Source organism: Hypanus sabinus, chromosome 1 (assembly GCF_030144855.1).
Source record: "Hypanus sabinus isolate sHypSab1 chromosome 1, sHypSab1.hap1, whole genome shotgun sequence".
Taxonomy (NCBI): Eukaryota; Metazoa; Chordata; class Chondrichthyes; order Myliobatiformes; family Dasyatidae; genus Hypanus; species Hypanus sabinus.
The window spans coordinates 35,567,295-35,581,217 of record NC_082706.1 but is presented as its reverse complement, the minus strand read 5'-3'; the positions used below and the strand labels follow the sequence as shown (position 1 = coordinate 35,581,217).

General features: G+C 45.8%; 1 protein-coding gene across 3 annotated transcripts in view; it reads left to right on the top strand.

Annotated features, from left to right (window-relative positions):
• The window catches only part of rnf122 (ring finger protein 122), a 31,218-nt gene extending 20,565 nt beyond the window's left edge, over positions 1 to 10,653 (top strand). For all 3 annotated transcript variants that reach the window (XM_059967105.1, XM_059967096.1, XM_059967086.1), the window contains exon 6: positions 9,344 to 10,653. In XM_059967105.1, the coding sequence (XP_059823088.1) occupies positions 9,344 to 9,458 (115 nt within the window). In that variant the 3' untranslated portion in view covers positions 9,459 to 10,653. The remainder of the gene's footprint in view (positions 1 to 9,343) is intronic.
• The last annotated feature ends 3,270 nt before the right edge of the window (positions 10,654 to 13,923 follow it).

Genomic DNA, 13,923 nt, shown 5'->3' with positions numbered 1-13,923 from the left:
AATCACCCACTTCAGGAGAATTTGCATCACCCACAATCCTCTCCACATTAGTGCCACAGCAGTGGAGAATGCAAACTGTTTCAAGCTCCTGGGATTGCACATCACACGCAACTTCCCTTTGGTCCCAGAATACGTCCTATGCAGTCAAGAAAGCTCACTGACGCCTCTGCTTTCAGAGGAGGAGGGTGAAGAGAGCTGGACTGTGCACATCCATGCTCACACCATTCTACAGATACGCAGTAGAGAGCATCCTGACGAGCTGCGTCACTGCGTGGAACGGGAGCTGCTCTGTGTCGGACAAGAAGGCTGTACAACGGGTAGTCAAAACTGGCCAACGCATCACTTGCATCAGTCTACCCGTCACCAAAGACATACGGACAAAATGGTGCCAGAAAAGGGCCAGTAACGTCATGAAGGATCCCGCGCACCCTGCTCGTGGACTTGTTTGTCCCTCTCCCATCGGGGACGAGGCTATGTAGCAAACCATCGCACTCAAAAGCAGTTACTTTCCCCAAGTAGTAAGGCCGATCAACAACATTCCCTCTGATTTGTAATGACCAGTGTGCACGAAAAACTTGCACTGTGCGATTTTTCTGCCCAGTGACAACATGAGCTCACTGAATTTTATATATAGAGGCATTCATTATAACATTGCCAATAAGGACTTCGATCTCCTCTGTGCTTGATTGTTTTCACTCTCATTCATCTGCACTCTCAGGGAATGAAGGATTTTCTTGTCGGGGCTTTTGCATACCGACCATATGTGATTTGCTTGCTAAATGACGCTTTAAAAAGTCAAGTTTCTGAATATCACTCCACCTCTTCCCACTTGCAAGTTCTCCAGCAACTTTTGCATCATGACAGTACACACAGCTAACACCAGTTTCTCTATTGTACATAACTATCTCTCATAGCTGCACGTTCCTGACCTCATGAGCTTCTGGTGTAGCAGTTTCTACTGTTTCATTAAGCCATTCTGCTTTAAATGAACTGGCAGTTGTTTTGCACTTTACTCCCTTTGCTTCTTTGGAATTCAACATCATGGATCAATAATTTCTTCATTAAATCAGTATAAATAAGCCAGTTCTAAAATCTGCAGATAAACCATCGCAATCTCCATGTAGTCAACACCATCCACATCAGAAAAGGAAATGAGATTATGTATGATCACGAAATATACATGCACATTAACTGTTGTTCCCAATTAACTCATCCTAGTCCCTGCCCAATACACTCATAATTTGCCCTGCTTCAATCTGATACTCTCCTGCAATGTCTATAGCTAATGTAAATAATAAGGAGTTGTGATCACTCTTCCCTACTGAATGGTCAGTCACCTGGCCGGGCTTTTTATGCAACACCATATCCAGTACAGCCCCCCCTCTCTTGCTGGACTATCTGCACATTGACTTGAGAAACCCTCCTGGATGCAGCTAACAAATTTTGCCCCATCTAAACCTCTTGTATTAAGGAGGTCCAAGTCTGTATCAGGGAAGTTGAAGTCACCCACAACAACAACCTTGATTGCTTTACACTTTTCCCTAATCTACCTGCTATCTGTTCCTTAACGTCCTGGTGGCTATTAGGAGGCCTGTGGTACAAGCCATCAGAGTGATTACACCCTTCTTTGTTTGAGTTCTACCATGTAGACCCAGTGGACAAGTCCTCTATTATGACCCCTCTGTGTACAGCTGTGATGATCCCCCCCCCCCCCCAGGTCAATAGTGCAACTTCTTCCCTCTCCAATTTACCTCCCTCTGTATCCTTTCTGAAACATTGAAAAGCTGAAACGTTAAAGCATCTGATCCTAAACACAAGAGATTCTGCAGATCCTGGAACTCCTGAGCAATACCCGCAAAATGCTGGAGGAACTCAGCAGATCAGGCAGCATCTGTGGAGATGAATAAACAGTCAGCGTTTCAGCCCGACCACCTTCTGAAGAGGAGGAGGCCAGAACAAGTAGGTGGAGGGAGGGGAAGGAGGACAGGTGGAAGGTGATGGGTGAAACCAGGTGGGTGGAGGAGGGGAGATTTAAGTGAGAAGCTGGACCTACCGCCATAAAGAGCAACTGCCCACCCATTTTAATTCCACTTCCCATTCTGACATGTCAGTCCATGGCCTCCTCTACAGTTTGGTGACACACTCTGGTTGGAGGAGCAACTCCTTATATTCCATCTGGGTAGCCTCCAACCTGATGGCATGAACATCGATTTCTCCAACTTCCGGTGATGCCCCCCTTTTCTCTCTCTCATCTTATCTCCTTACCAACCCCTCACCTCCCTCTGGTGCTCCTCCCCCTTTTCTTTCTTCCATGGCCTTCCGCCCTCTCCTATCAGAATCCCCCTTCTCCAGCCCTGTATCTCTTTCACCAATCGGCTTCACAGGTCTTTACTTCACCCCTTCCCCCTCACGTTTCACCAATCACCTTGTGTTTCTTCCTCACCCCCCCCCCCACTTTCTAGCTCCAATTCCTCATCTTCTTCCTCCTGATGAAGGCCCGAAACGTCCATAAACACTGCCTGGGCTGCTGAGTTCCTCCAGCACATTTCTAGCGTCTGCAGATGTTCTCTTGCTTGTGAGAAGCTGGGAGGTGATAAGTGGAAAAGGAGTCTGTGAGAGGAGAGTAGACCATGGGAGAAAGGGAAGGAGGAGAGGCACCAGGGGGAAGGTGATAGGCAGCTGAGGAGAAGAGGTAAGAGAGGGGAATTGAAAACAGGAGGAGGAGGGGTAAAATTATCCCGTTTCTCTCAATCATGTCTCTGCCACATTATAGATCTAGTACTGATCCATGCTCTGGATTTCGTCACTCTTACCTGTTATACTTGTAGCTTTAAAAAAAATACTTCAACCCATCCGTTTTATTTTAGTACTTTATTCCTACCTGTTCCTCCTTACAGACCTTCTTGTCATGGCATCTACCTTCCTTCCCATCCCATCATTTTCAGACCCTGTGCTGAGGTCTGCATCCACCTGGAAACTAGTTTAGACCCTGCCGAGATCTCGAGTGACCCTCCTGCTCCTCCTCCGGTTAAGGTGCAATCCGTCCCTCTTGTGCACGTTGTCCCTGCCGCAGGAGAGTTTGCAACGATCCAAGAATGTGAAGCCCTGTCTTCCGTGGTAATTCCTTAGCCATGCAGTCATCTGTTCTATCTTTTTATCTTCCTGCCCTGCCCTGGGAGTAATCTATCCTCACTCCCTATACGTACTGTGCAGGGCCCCTTCCCCGTTTCAACTGATGTGGTTGGTGCACCACAGTCTCTGGCTGTTCATTCTCCCCTTTGTGAATGCTCTGTGACCAGTCCAAAGCATCTTCAACGCAGGAGCCCAGGAGGCAACAGACCACTGTGGTGTCTGTTTTACAGCCATATAATCTCGTGTCTGTCCCCATAACCATCGAGTCTCCCTATCACTCTTGCTCTGCCTGGCCTTAACCTTCCCTGCTGAGCCCCGGAGCCAATCAGAATTACCACTGACCTGGCTGCTGCTACTTTAAACCCAAAAGGATATGCTTGTTGCTAAGGGGTATGGCCGTAGGGTCTGCCCATTCACGCTGCCTTTCCCGGTGGTCACCCAACTCTCTGCTGCCTGCTTCTTAGCTCCTCGCTAAGGCATTCCAGAACACCCAGCTCCAGCTCCAGTTCCTTTACATGGTCGGGTAGGAGCCGCAGCTGAGTGCACCCCCTGCAGGAGAAGTCACCAGGGACACCTGCGGTCTCCCTGATCTCCCGCGCCCTGCAGGAGACACCACTGCTCCAGCTGCCAGCCCAGCCGCTCCGCTGGGGAGGGTGCTTCCAACATTACCTGCACCTGCAGTTCAGCCTCCTCTCATCGAAGCCTCAGCCCCCATCACGGCGCTTACATCTCAAACACAGCTGCTCCCCAAAATGGCCACTCTACCAGGGCTTGCTTCTCTTTTATAACCTTTAAAATGCTCATGGTTTCTCTCCTCTGCAGCTCAGGCTGTTGGAACTGGGGCACAAGTCCTTTTACCTAAAAACCAGCATCGATAAGACCATAAGTCAGGGAGAAAAATTAGGACATTCAGACCATCAAGACCATTCGATCATGACTGATATATTTTCTCACTCACCTCCATTCTCCTGCCTTCTCCCTGTAACCTTTGACACCCTCACTAATCAAGAACTTGTCAATCTCTGCTTTAAATGGACTCAACTGACTTAGCCTCCACAGCCGTCCACGGAATCATCACCCTCTGGCTAAAGAAATCCCTCCTCATCGCCATTCTAAATGGACAGCCCTCTATTCTGAGGCTGTGCCCTCTGATCCTAGACTCCCCCACTTTAGGAGACATCCTCCCCACATCCTCTCTACCTAGGCCTTTCAATATTCGATAGGTTTCAATGTCATCTCCCTTCATTCTTTTAAACTCCAGAGACTATAAGCCCACAGTCATCAAAGGCTCCTCGTAAATTACACTTGTCATTCTCGTAAACATCCTCTGGACCCTCTCCAATGACAGCACCTTCTTTCTGAGATGAAACTGCTCACAGTTCTCCATGTGGTCTGAATAATGTCTTGCATTAAATCCTCACTTTTACACTCTTGTCCTTGAAATGAGTGCTCACATTCCATTTGCCTTCCATGCCACAGACTCAGCATGCCAGTTAGCCGTTAGGGAATTCTGTGCCAACTCTCCCAAGCCCCTTTGCAAATCTGATTTTTGGACTTTTTCCATTTAGAAAATAGTCAATGCCTTTATTCCTTCAATCAAAGTGCATGACCGTACACTATGTTCCATCTGTCACTTCTTTGTCCACTTTCCCAATCTATCTAATTCCTTCCACAGACTCCCTGCCCCTCCACCTATCTTTGTATCATACATAAGCTTGGCCAGAAAGCCATCAATTCCACCATCCAAATCATTCACATCTAACGTGAAAACCCACGGTCCCAACACCGACTCCTGCCGAAAACCATTAGTCACTGGCAAACAACCAGAAAAGGACTCCTTTATTCCAACAACACACACATACACACACACACACAAAATGCTGGAGGGATTCTGTAGGCTAGGCAGCATCTATGGAAAAGAGTAAACAGTCACAGTTTCTGGCCGAGACCCTTCATCAGGAATGTTAACCCTTCATTCCTACGCATTGCCTCCTGCCAATCAGCCAATTTTCAACTCATGTTTGTAAGTTTACTGTAACACCTTGGGCTTTAATTTTGTTTAGCAGCCTCATGTGCAGCACCTTGGCAAAGGCCTTCTGCAAATACAAGTATATATCATTAATTAACTCTCCTTTGTCCATCCTGCCTGTTGTTTTCTCAAAGAATTCCAACAGATCTGTCAGGCAAGGTTTTCCTTAAGGAAACTATGCTGACATTGGCCTGCTTTTTTTTTATCATGTGCCTCCAAGTACCCCGAAACCTCATTCTTAATAATGGACTCCAACATCTTCCCAACCACTGAAGTTAAGCTAACTGACCTATGATTTCCTTTCTTCTGCCTCCCTCCCTTCTGAAAAGAGTGGAGTGACATTTGGGATTTTCCGGTCCCCCGGCATCATTCCAGAATCTAGTAATTCTTGAAAGATTACTACCAATAGCAGGCTGCAGTCATCCAGTTGTAAGACAGTGTGGGGTTTAAAACCATCTCAAGACCTATTAGAATTTTTCAGCAGGCTGCAGTCATCACGATCTTTTAGGCACACAGCAAGGCCAATAAAAAGAAGTGAGGTGTAAGCAGATCGGCCATTGTTGGAGTGGGCAGTGTTAAAGTGACCAGGCTTGGGTGAGAACAGGCGCAGGCTAGAGTTTAAGCTTGAGAAGTTAGAAGTATAACAAGTGTAGGCTGGGTATTTCTGGCACTGGAATGCTCTTCCTGTGAGATGTGGGATTGCAGGATGCCTAACGGTCTCGCTGGTGAGTACACTCAACTTCAGCTCCTGACTGACAAGTTCAGGGAGCTGGAGCTGAATGTTAAGAACCTCAGACTTTTGCTGAGGTGCTCACACTCAGAGTGATAGTAGATGGGTGACCACCAGGGGAAGTAAAGGCAGTGCAGGGTTCCTCCCAGCAACAAGTACACACCTTTAGATACTGCTGGGGAGGATGACCTGTTAGGGCACAGGAGCAGAGCCAGGCCAGTGGCACTTCTGAGGCTCAGCAAATTTATGGACCATTTACAGATTACAGAGGAGGAAGTGTATGCTGTTTTGAGGTAAATTAGGGTGGATAAATCCCCAGGGTTTCAGACCCTGTGGGAGGCAAATGCAGAAATTGCCGGGGCCCTAGCAGAGATATTGAAGACATCCTTAGCCATGGGTGAGGTGCTGGAGGATTGGAGGATAGCTAATGTTGTTCCGCTACTTAAGATAGGCTCTAAGAATAAATCAGGAAATTATAGGCTAGTGAGCCTGACATTAGTAATGGGAAGTTATTGGAAGGTATTCTAAGGGACCGGATGTATAAGTATTTGGACAGATGGGGACTAGTTAGGGATAGGCAGTTTGCTTTGTCTGTGCTAAGTCATGTTTAACCAACCTTATACAGTTTTTCAAGGAAGTCACCAGGAAAGTGAATGAAGGCAAGGCAGTGGGTGTTGTCTACATGGACCTGAGCAAGGCATTTGACAAGGTCACACATGGCAGGTTGGTCAAGAAGTTCAATTGCATGAAAGACGAGGTAGTAAATTAGATTAGGTATTGAATTCACGAGAGAAGTCAGACAGTAAGGGATTGGTGCTGGGTCCGTTGTTGTTTGTCATCTATGTCAACGACCTGTATTATAATGTGGTTAACTGGATCAGCAAACTTCCAGAAGACGTCAAGATTGGGGTGGAGTGACTATCATGGCTTGCAGAGGGATCTGGACCTGCTGGAAAAATGGGCTGAAGAATGTCGGGTGGAAGTTAATGCTGACAAATGTGAGAGTTTGCACTTTGAGAGGACAAGCCAAGATAGGACTTACTCAGTGACCAGTAAGACACTGAGTGCAGCAGAACAGAGGGATCTGGGAATAGAAATCCATGGTAGATAGGGTCCTAAAGCGAGCCTTTGGCACATTGGCCTTCATCAATCAACGTATTGAGTTCAGGAATTGGGATGTTATGTTAAAATTGTATAAAACATTGTTGGAGTATTGTGTCAACACACACAAAACGTTGGAGGAACTCAACAGGCCTATGGGAAAGAGTACAGTCAACATTTCGGGCTGAGACCCTTCATAAGCTGAGGTTGGATGATACTATGACTAAAGGTCATGGATTAAGGGTGAAATGTTTAAGGGGGACATGTGGAGAATCCTCTTCATTCAGAGGATGGTGAGAGTGTGAAAAGAGCTGCCAGTGGAAGAAGAGCATGAAGGTTTGACTTCAACACTTAAGAGAAATTTGGATAAGTACATGGATGATTTGGATAGGCTATGGTCTGGGTGTGCGGGTTGATGGGCTAGGACGATTAATAGTTGGGCACAGACTAGATGGACTGAAGGGCCTGTTTCTGTGCTGTAGGGCTCTATGACAGGAGGACTATAACCACGGGGTCTGACATGCTACTGGTGTCTTCCACAGTGAAGACTGATGCAAAATACTTATTAGGTTTGTCAGCACTGGATTGAACCTGGGTGACGAGAGCGGCGAGGTAGCGGTCTTATAAGTTGCACTATTGTGGTGTTCCACAGGGATCTCTCCTCCTTGTGATTTTTATTAATGACCCGGATGAAGAAGTTGAAGGGTTGATTAGTAAGTCTGCTTATGACACAAATGTTGGGGGTGTTGTGGATAGTCTGGAGGGGGGAAGTTGTCAGATGTTACAGTGGGACATCGATAGGATGCAGAACTGGGCAGCGAAGTGGCAGATAGGTTCAACCTAGATAAGTGTGAAGTGGTTCATTTTGGTAGGTCAAATTTGAAGGCAGAATATATTAATGGTATTGCTAGTGTAGAGGATCTGAGAGATCTTGGGGTCCATGTCCATAGGACATTCAAAGCTGCAGCGCATGCTGACAGTGTTATTAAGAACACATATAATGTGTTGGCATTCATCCACTGTAGGACTGAGTTCAAGAGCTGAGAGGTAACGTTACGGCTATATAGGACCCTATTCAGACCCCACTTGGAGTACTATGTTCGATTCTGGTCACCTCACTACAGGAAGGATATGGATTCTATAGAGGAGATTTACAAGGATGTTGCCTGGATTGGAGAGCATGCCTTAAGAGAATAGGTTGAGTGAACTCGGCCTTTTCTCTTTGAAGTGACAGAGGATGAGAGGTGACCTGATAGAGGTGTATAGGATGATGAGAGGCATTGATCGTGTGGATAGTCAGAGGCTTTTTCCCTGGGTTGAAATGGCTAACCTGAGGGGGTATAGTTTTAAGGTGCTTGGAAGTAGGTACAGAGGGGATGTCAGGGGTAAGTTTTTCCACACAGAGAGTGGTGGGTGTGTGATGCACCATCAATAACTCTCGGAGACGTGAGGCGAGATACAGGCTTTTATTGGCTGGAAGAAAGAACAAGCAGCAATTGACCACCACACTGCATCCTGGAGACTGAGGCCAGGGCGGAGTCCCCAATGGCCTTTATACCGGGGTCTGTGAGAGGAGCCACAGGAGCAGTCAGCGGGGGGCGTGTCCAGACAGGTATATGTAGTTCACCACAGTGTGTGTGGAATGCACTGCCAGCGAAGGTGGTGGAAGAGGATACAACAGGGTCTTTTAAGAGACTCTTAGATAGGTACATGGAGCTTAGAAAAACAGAGGGCTATGCGTTAGGGAAACTCTAGGCAGTTCCTAGAGTAGGTTACATGGTTGGCAAAACATTGTGGGCCGAAGGGCCTGTAATGTGCTGTAGATTTCTGTGTTTCTATTTTGTGCTATCCTCGGGCTTTAGACTTGAAATCTTAATTCTGCTTGTCTCTGTATGACTACAACCTGATTTTCTGAGCATTCCTAGATTTTTAAAAAAATTTCTGTGTTATTTTGTTTATGCTCTGCCTGTATATGACTGCATGGTAGTGTGCCTTAGAGCACTGGGGATCCTGGCTTAATTCCCGCCACTGCCTGTAGGGAGTTTGTACACCTCCCCTACAGGAATGTTTCGTCCCACATTCCAAAGACGTACAGGTTGGAGTTATTAATTTGTGGGCACGCTACGTTGGTGCCGAATGCGCGGTGACACTTGCGGGCTGCCCCCAGCACATCCTCGGACCCCGTTGGCCGTTGACACAAGTGGCGCATTCCATGGTTTCGATATATGCGTGTGAGAAATAAAGCCAAACTTTATCCTTCCTTCACGGTATCCTGTGCAGCTCTGTTCACGGTGTTCACACGGTTATACGCTGCTTGTTCTCGGTTTCTGATGACCTGTGACTTTCTGCAGGTGCTTGGTGAAGTGGCTGGAGATCCGTTGTGTCTGTCCGATGTGCAACAAACCGATTTCTGGGGCACCGGAGCAGCAGCAAGCGATCGGCACTCTCCTGGATGAGCTCGTGTGATCGAGCGCTCCAATTGGAACGGACACCAGAACACCAGAGAGAGCTTTCTGTTCCTTTTTTGTTACTTGACTTTTGGTTGGAGCGTTGGGAGTGTGGAAGGATCTAACCCACAGTGTGTGCCGCGGTACCAGGGATAGAATGATGCTAAGCAACGGAGTAATTGGGAAATCTCCAAAACAACCCCACAAAACTTCTGAGGAACCGAACTCACTCAGCTGGTCGGTTTCTGACCCAAGCTCCATAATTACACCCACCGGGGAAGCTCGTGGTGAGTTGCTGATCTACATATGCCAAAGGGCCTTAGCTCGCATTCCTGCACTGTGCCAGTTCTCTTGATCACAGCTGATGCAATGGTCAGAGGAGTTGTGACCAGACGACCAACGACACCCTGGGCGGAGAGAGACCCTCGTCCCATTCACACTGCTCCCAGAGGTGTGTGTGTGTGTGTGTGTGTGTGTGTCTACATTCATACAGACAGATTGGCCTGCTGGGCAAGACACACATGGGAACAAGCGACTGAGATCAAGGTGGTGCTCCATAGGCGAGGCACAGGGTCGCACCACACTTCCATGACACCTCTGCCCTTTGCCCAGGTGGTGCTTCCTGCACGTTGCTGTACATGCTGTCGAGCATCTTATGCCCGTAGATTCATTTCACAGGGTGCAGGGATCACACTGCTGCCTCGTCCACCTCCACTTCAACCCGTGCAAGTGGGACGAGCGGCAGTGTGTACGGCTACCGGCCGTAACGGGCGAGAGTGAAACGAGTTTACTGTCACTTATCCAGGATTTTTGTTCTTTCACAAACGGCGCAGTTGATTGAGTTGGAATGTTTATTATAGAAATGCATGTGTAAACATTATTAAACAATTAGCCATCAGCCGCCTGAAAGAGGCTTCTCTCCCGACCAGGCACAAATATCTCTTCCCGGCACAGAGCGAAAGGTCTGAGTCAGAGCGATCGTGAAATCAGTTTCAGGTTGTCACGCGGAGCCTCAGCATTAAGGGTCATTGACAGACCAGAGTGGAGTTCGCCCTGCCGTGCGGGCTCTCCCGTAATCGTGCTGAACATTACGTGTCTTTTTGTAACTTACTGGCACGACTGTTTTGTACATATTTTAAATAAATGCTTAGAATCTTTTCCTTTTATGAAGGATTTTCTTTCACTGTAAAATAATTTAATAAATACTTGCTTCCAGTGTACCTTAACGCTGTGAGTATATTTGGGAATGGGGTTACAAAGTGCATCCTTACTTGTGTCCAGTATCCACATTCCCTGTAAAGGTATGTATGTATGTATTTATTTATTTTCTTTTTTTTAATTTTTATTTTTATTGAAGGAATGACACAATACAGAATACATACTGCATTACATTTTCCTCCATTTTGCTTTTGTATCTTACCCCTAAACAAACCTCCCCTCACCCTCCCTCCCCAAACATATCATGGCAGCTAATGTATTTACAATACAACACTTCACAAATACAAGTATGGACAATTCACAGCCATATCCCCACACTACTTCAAGACGAAGGCCCACAACATGTCAGATGATCCAGAATACACTTATATTACAATTCATCAGCCACTCTGTGAGGTAAAACAGATGCGTGTTAAAACTGAGGCAACTTCCCAAGTGCAATCAGATGCCCTGAACTAAGAGGTAATTCCTTTAGACTCCCAAAATATGACAAGAAAGGTCCCCATTTCGAATAGAACTTTTTCACAGACCCCCTCAAAATGAATTTAATCTTTTCTAGTTTCAGAAAAAACATTACATCCTCTAACCAAGCAGCAGCAGATGGGGGAGTGGCAGATTTCCAGACCAGCAAGATTCTCCTACTGGCCAAAAGCGATGTAAATGCAACGATATCCAACTGGCTTGCATTTAAACCCAAAGCATCATCTGCCACACCAAATACAGCTATAAGCGAGCAAGGTCTCAGTGTCACCACCAAAACCTCACTGATAATTTTAAAAACCAGTGCCCAATAGCCATCAAGCCAAGGGCAAGACCAAAATGCATGCACTAAACCAGCCGGAGAGAAGGAACACCTGTCACAGCCAGCATCTGTCCCGGGATATATGTCAGCAAGACAGGCTTTACTTAAATGTATCCTGTGTAAAACTTTAAATTGTATGAGCCCCAGTCTAGCACATGATGATGAGGAATGAACCCTATTCAATGCTTTTGCCCAATATTCCTCAGCCAGATTCAATCTCCCAAAGTCTTAGTTTTGTTTAGGTCTTGAACTCCCAAAGACATCAGCTGAGAGTATTGTACAGAGATCTGCCCTTTATTATTAAAGCTAAGAGTGAGTTTTTCCCACAACATAGCAGGTGGTAGATCAGGAAAAGAGGGAAATTTTTCCTTGACAAAGTGGCGAATCTGCAGATATTTTAAAAAATGATTATGTGGAAGGCCATATTTACTGCACAGGTTATCAGAACTATCAAATATATTACCAGTGTACAAATCCTTAATGTGCAGAAGACCATTCAAACCCCAATGTCTAAAAACTGAATCGAGTGTGCAGGGAAGAAATAGATGGTTTCTATGAATGGGACCCAAAACTGAAGCTGATGTAAACTTATAATGGCAGCAAAATTATTTAAAAATTTTGAGGGTGCAGAGCATGACCGGATTAGATGTGAATTGAGAGGATTTCACTGGCAAGGAAGAATACACGAAAGCTGGGAGAGACGAGGAGTGGCAAGACCGTGTCTCAAGCAGGCACCAGTTTATATCTGGCCGGTGAAGACAAAATAATACCTTTTGAATGTTCGATGCCCAGTAACAATGAATAAAGCTAGGAAGCCCATTCCACCTACGTCACAACCTCTTTGGAGAATGCGCTTATTAACCCTTGGGACCTTATTTTCCCAAATAAAGGAGGTGATAGCTTGGTCGACTGATTTGAAAAATAACTTGGGTAAGAAAACTGGCAAGCACTGGAACAAGTAAAGAAATCTGGGAAGTATAGTCATTTTCACCCATTGAATTCTCCCAGCTATAGTAAGGGGTACACTGCGCCATCTCTCAAAATCAACCTTCACTTGGCTAACCTGAGGCCTGTGGTTAGCTTCAAACAGAGATGTAAAAGAGCGAGTAACGTGTATTCCTAGATATACAAAGCCATTTTGAGATAAAGGAAAAGGCAAAGATTCCTGTTGGATCTGTAGGGCCAAGCTATTAATGGGAAAGCATTTGCTTTTCTGAAGGTTCAGTTTATAGTCAGAGAAGGCTCCAAATTGACCTAATAATGATATGATAGCAGGACTGCTCCCTACAGGGTCACTAACATAAAGTAAGAGGTCGTTAGCATATAGGGATACACGGTGTTCCGTGTCCCTCTCCTAACACCTTGAAATAATGTAGTTGACTTCAGTGCAATAGAAAGAGGCTCAATTGCAATTGCAAAAAGAAGAGGGGACAATGGGCAGCCTTGGCGAGTGCCATGCGTTAATGAGAAATAGTCAGATCGAAAATAATTAGTCTGTATACACGCTAAAGGCGAGTGATATAATAGCTTAACCCAGGCTACAAATATTCTGCCGAATCCAAACTTCTCCCAAACACTGAACAAGTATTCCCACTCCACTCTATCAAACGCCTTCTCCGCGTCCAAGGAGGTAACAACCTCCGGACTCGGAGAATCACTGGGTGAATGAACCACATCAGTCAGTCGACGGATATTAAAAAAAAATGACGATTTTTAATAAAACCTGTTTGATCATCTGAGATTATCTTGGGAAGGGGCGTTCTAAACGGCACGCAAGCACTTCAGCCAATATTTTTACATCCACATTCAAAAGTGAGATGGGGCGATACGATCCACATTGAGTCGGGTCCTCGTCCTTTTTAAGGAAAAGTGAAATAGATGCCTATGAAAGAGTAGGGGGTAAGGAACAATGCTCCAAAGATTCCTGAAACACTTCCAGAAGACCAGCATGAACTTAAATTTCTTATAAAATTCTATCAGATAACCATCAGAACCTGGGGATTTACCACTCTGCATAGCCATAATGGCATTATTAAGCTCTTCCTGCCCAAGAGCCCGATCTAAATTCTCCACCTCCTCTGGTTCAAGAGTTGGTATTCCTGTAAAGGTATTTATATCGGAAAGTGCTTTGGAGTATTTTGAAAGCAAAGTGAAAGAGTCAGTGTCTTTCATTAATATCAAAGCTACCAGAATACCAAGGATAGCTTCAACATTGTAATAGGACCTAGGAGCAGAAGTAGACTGTTCGGCCCATTGAACCTGCTCTATCACTCCATCACAGCTGCAGTAGGCAGAACAATCTGCAATGGAGGGGGAGAATGTTGCCCAAGTTTCCTGTGTTTTGGATGTGGACTTGGACCGTGCATTTTTTTTTCAGTCTTATTTTTTTTTGGTATTCTGTGTTGTTGGCCCGATCTTTCTTGATTTATTTTTTTGTGTACAGGGAGGAGGCATTTGGGGGCTG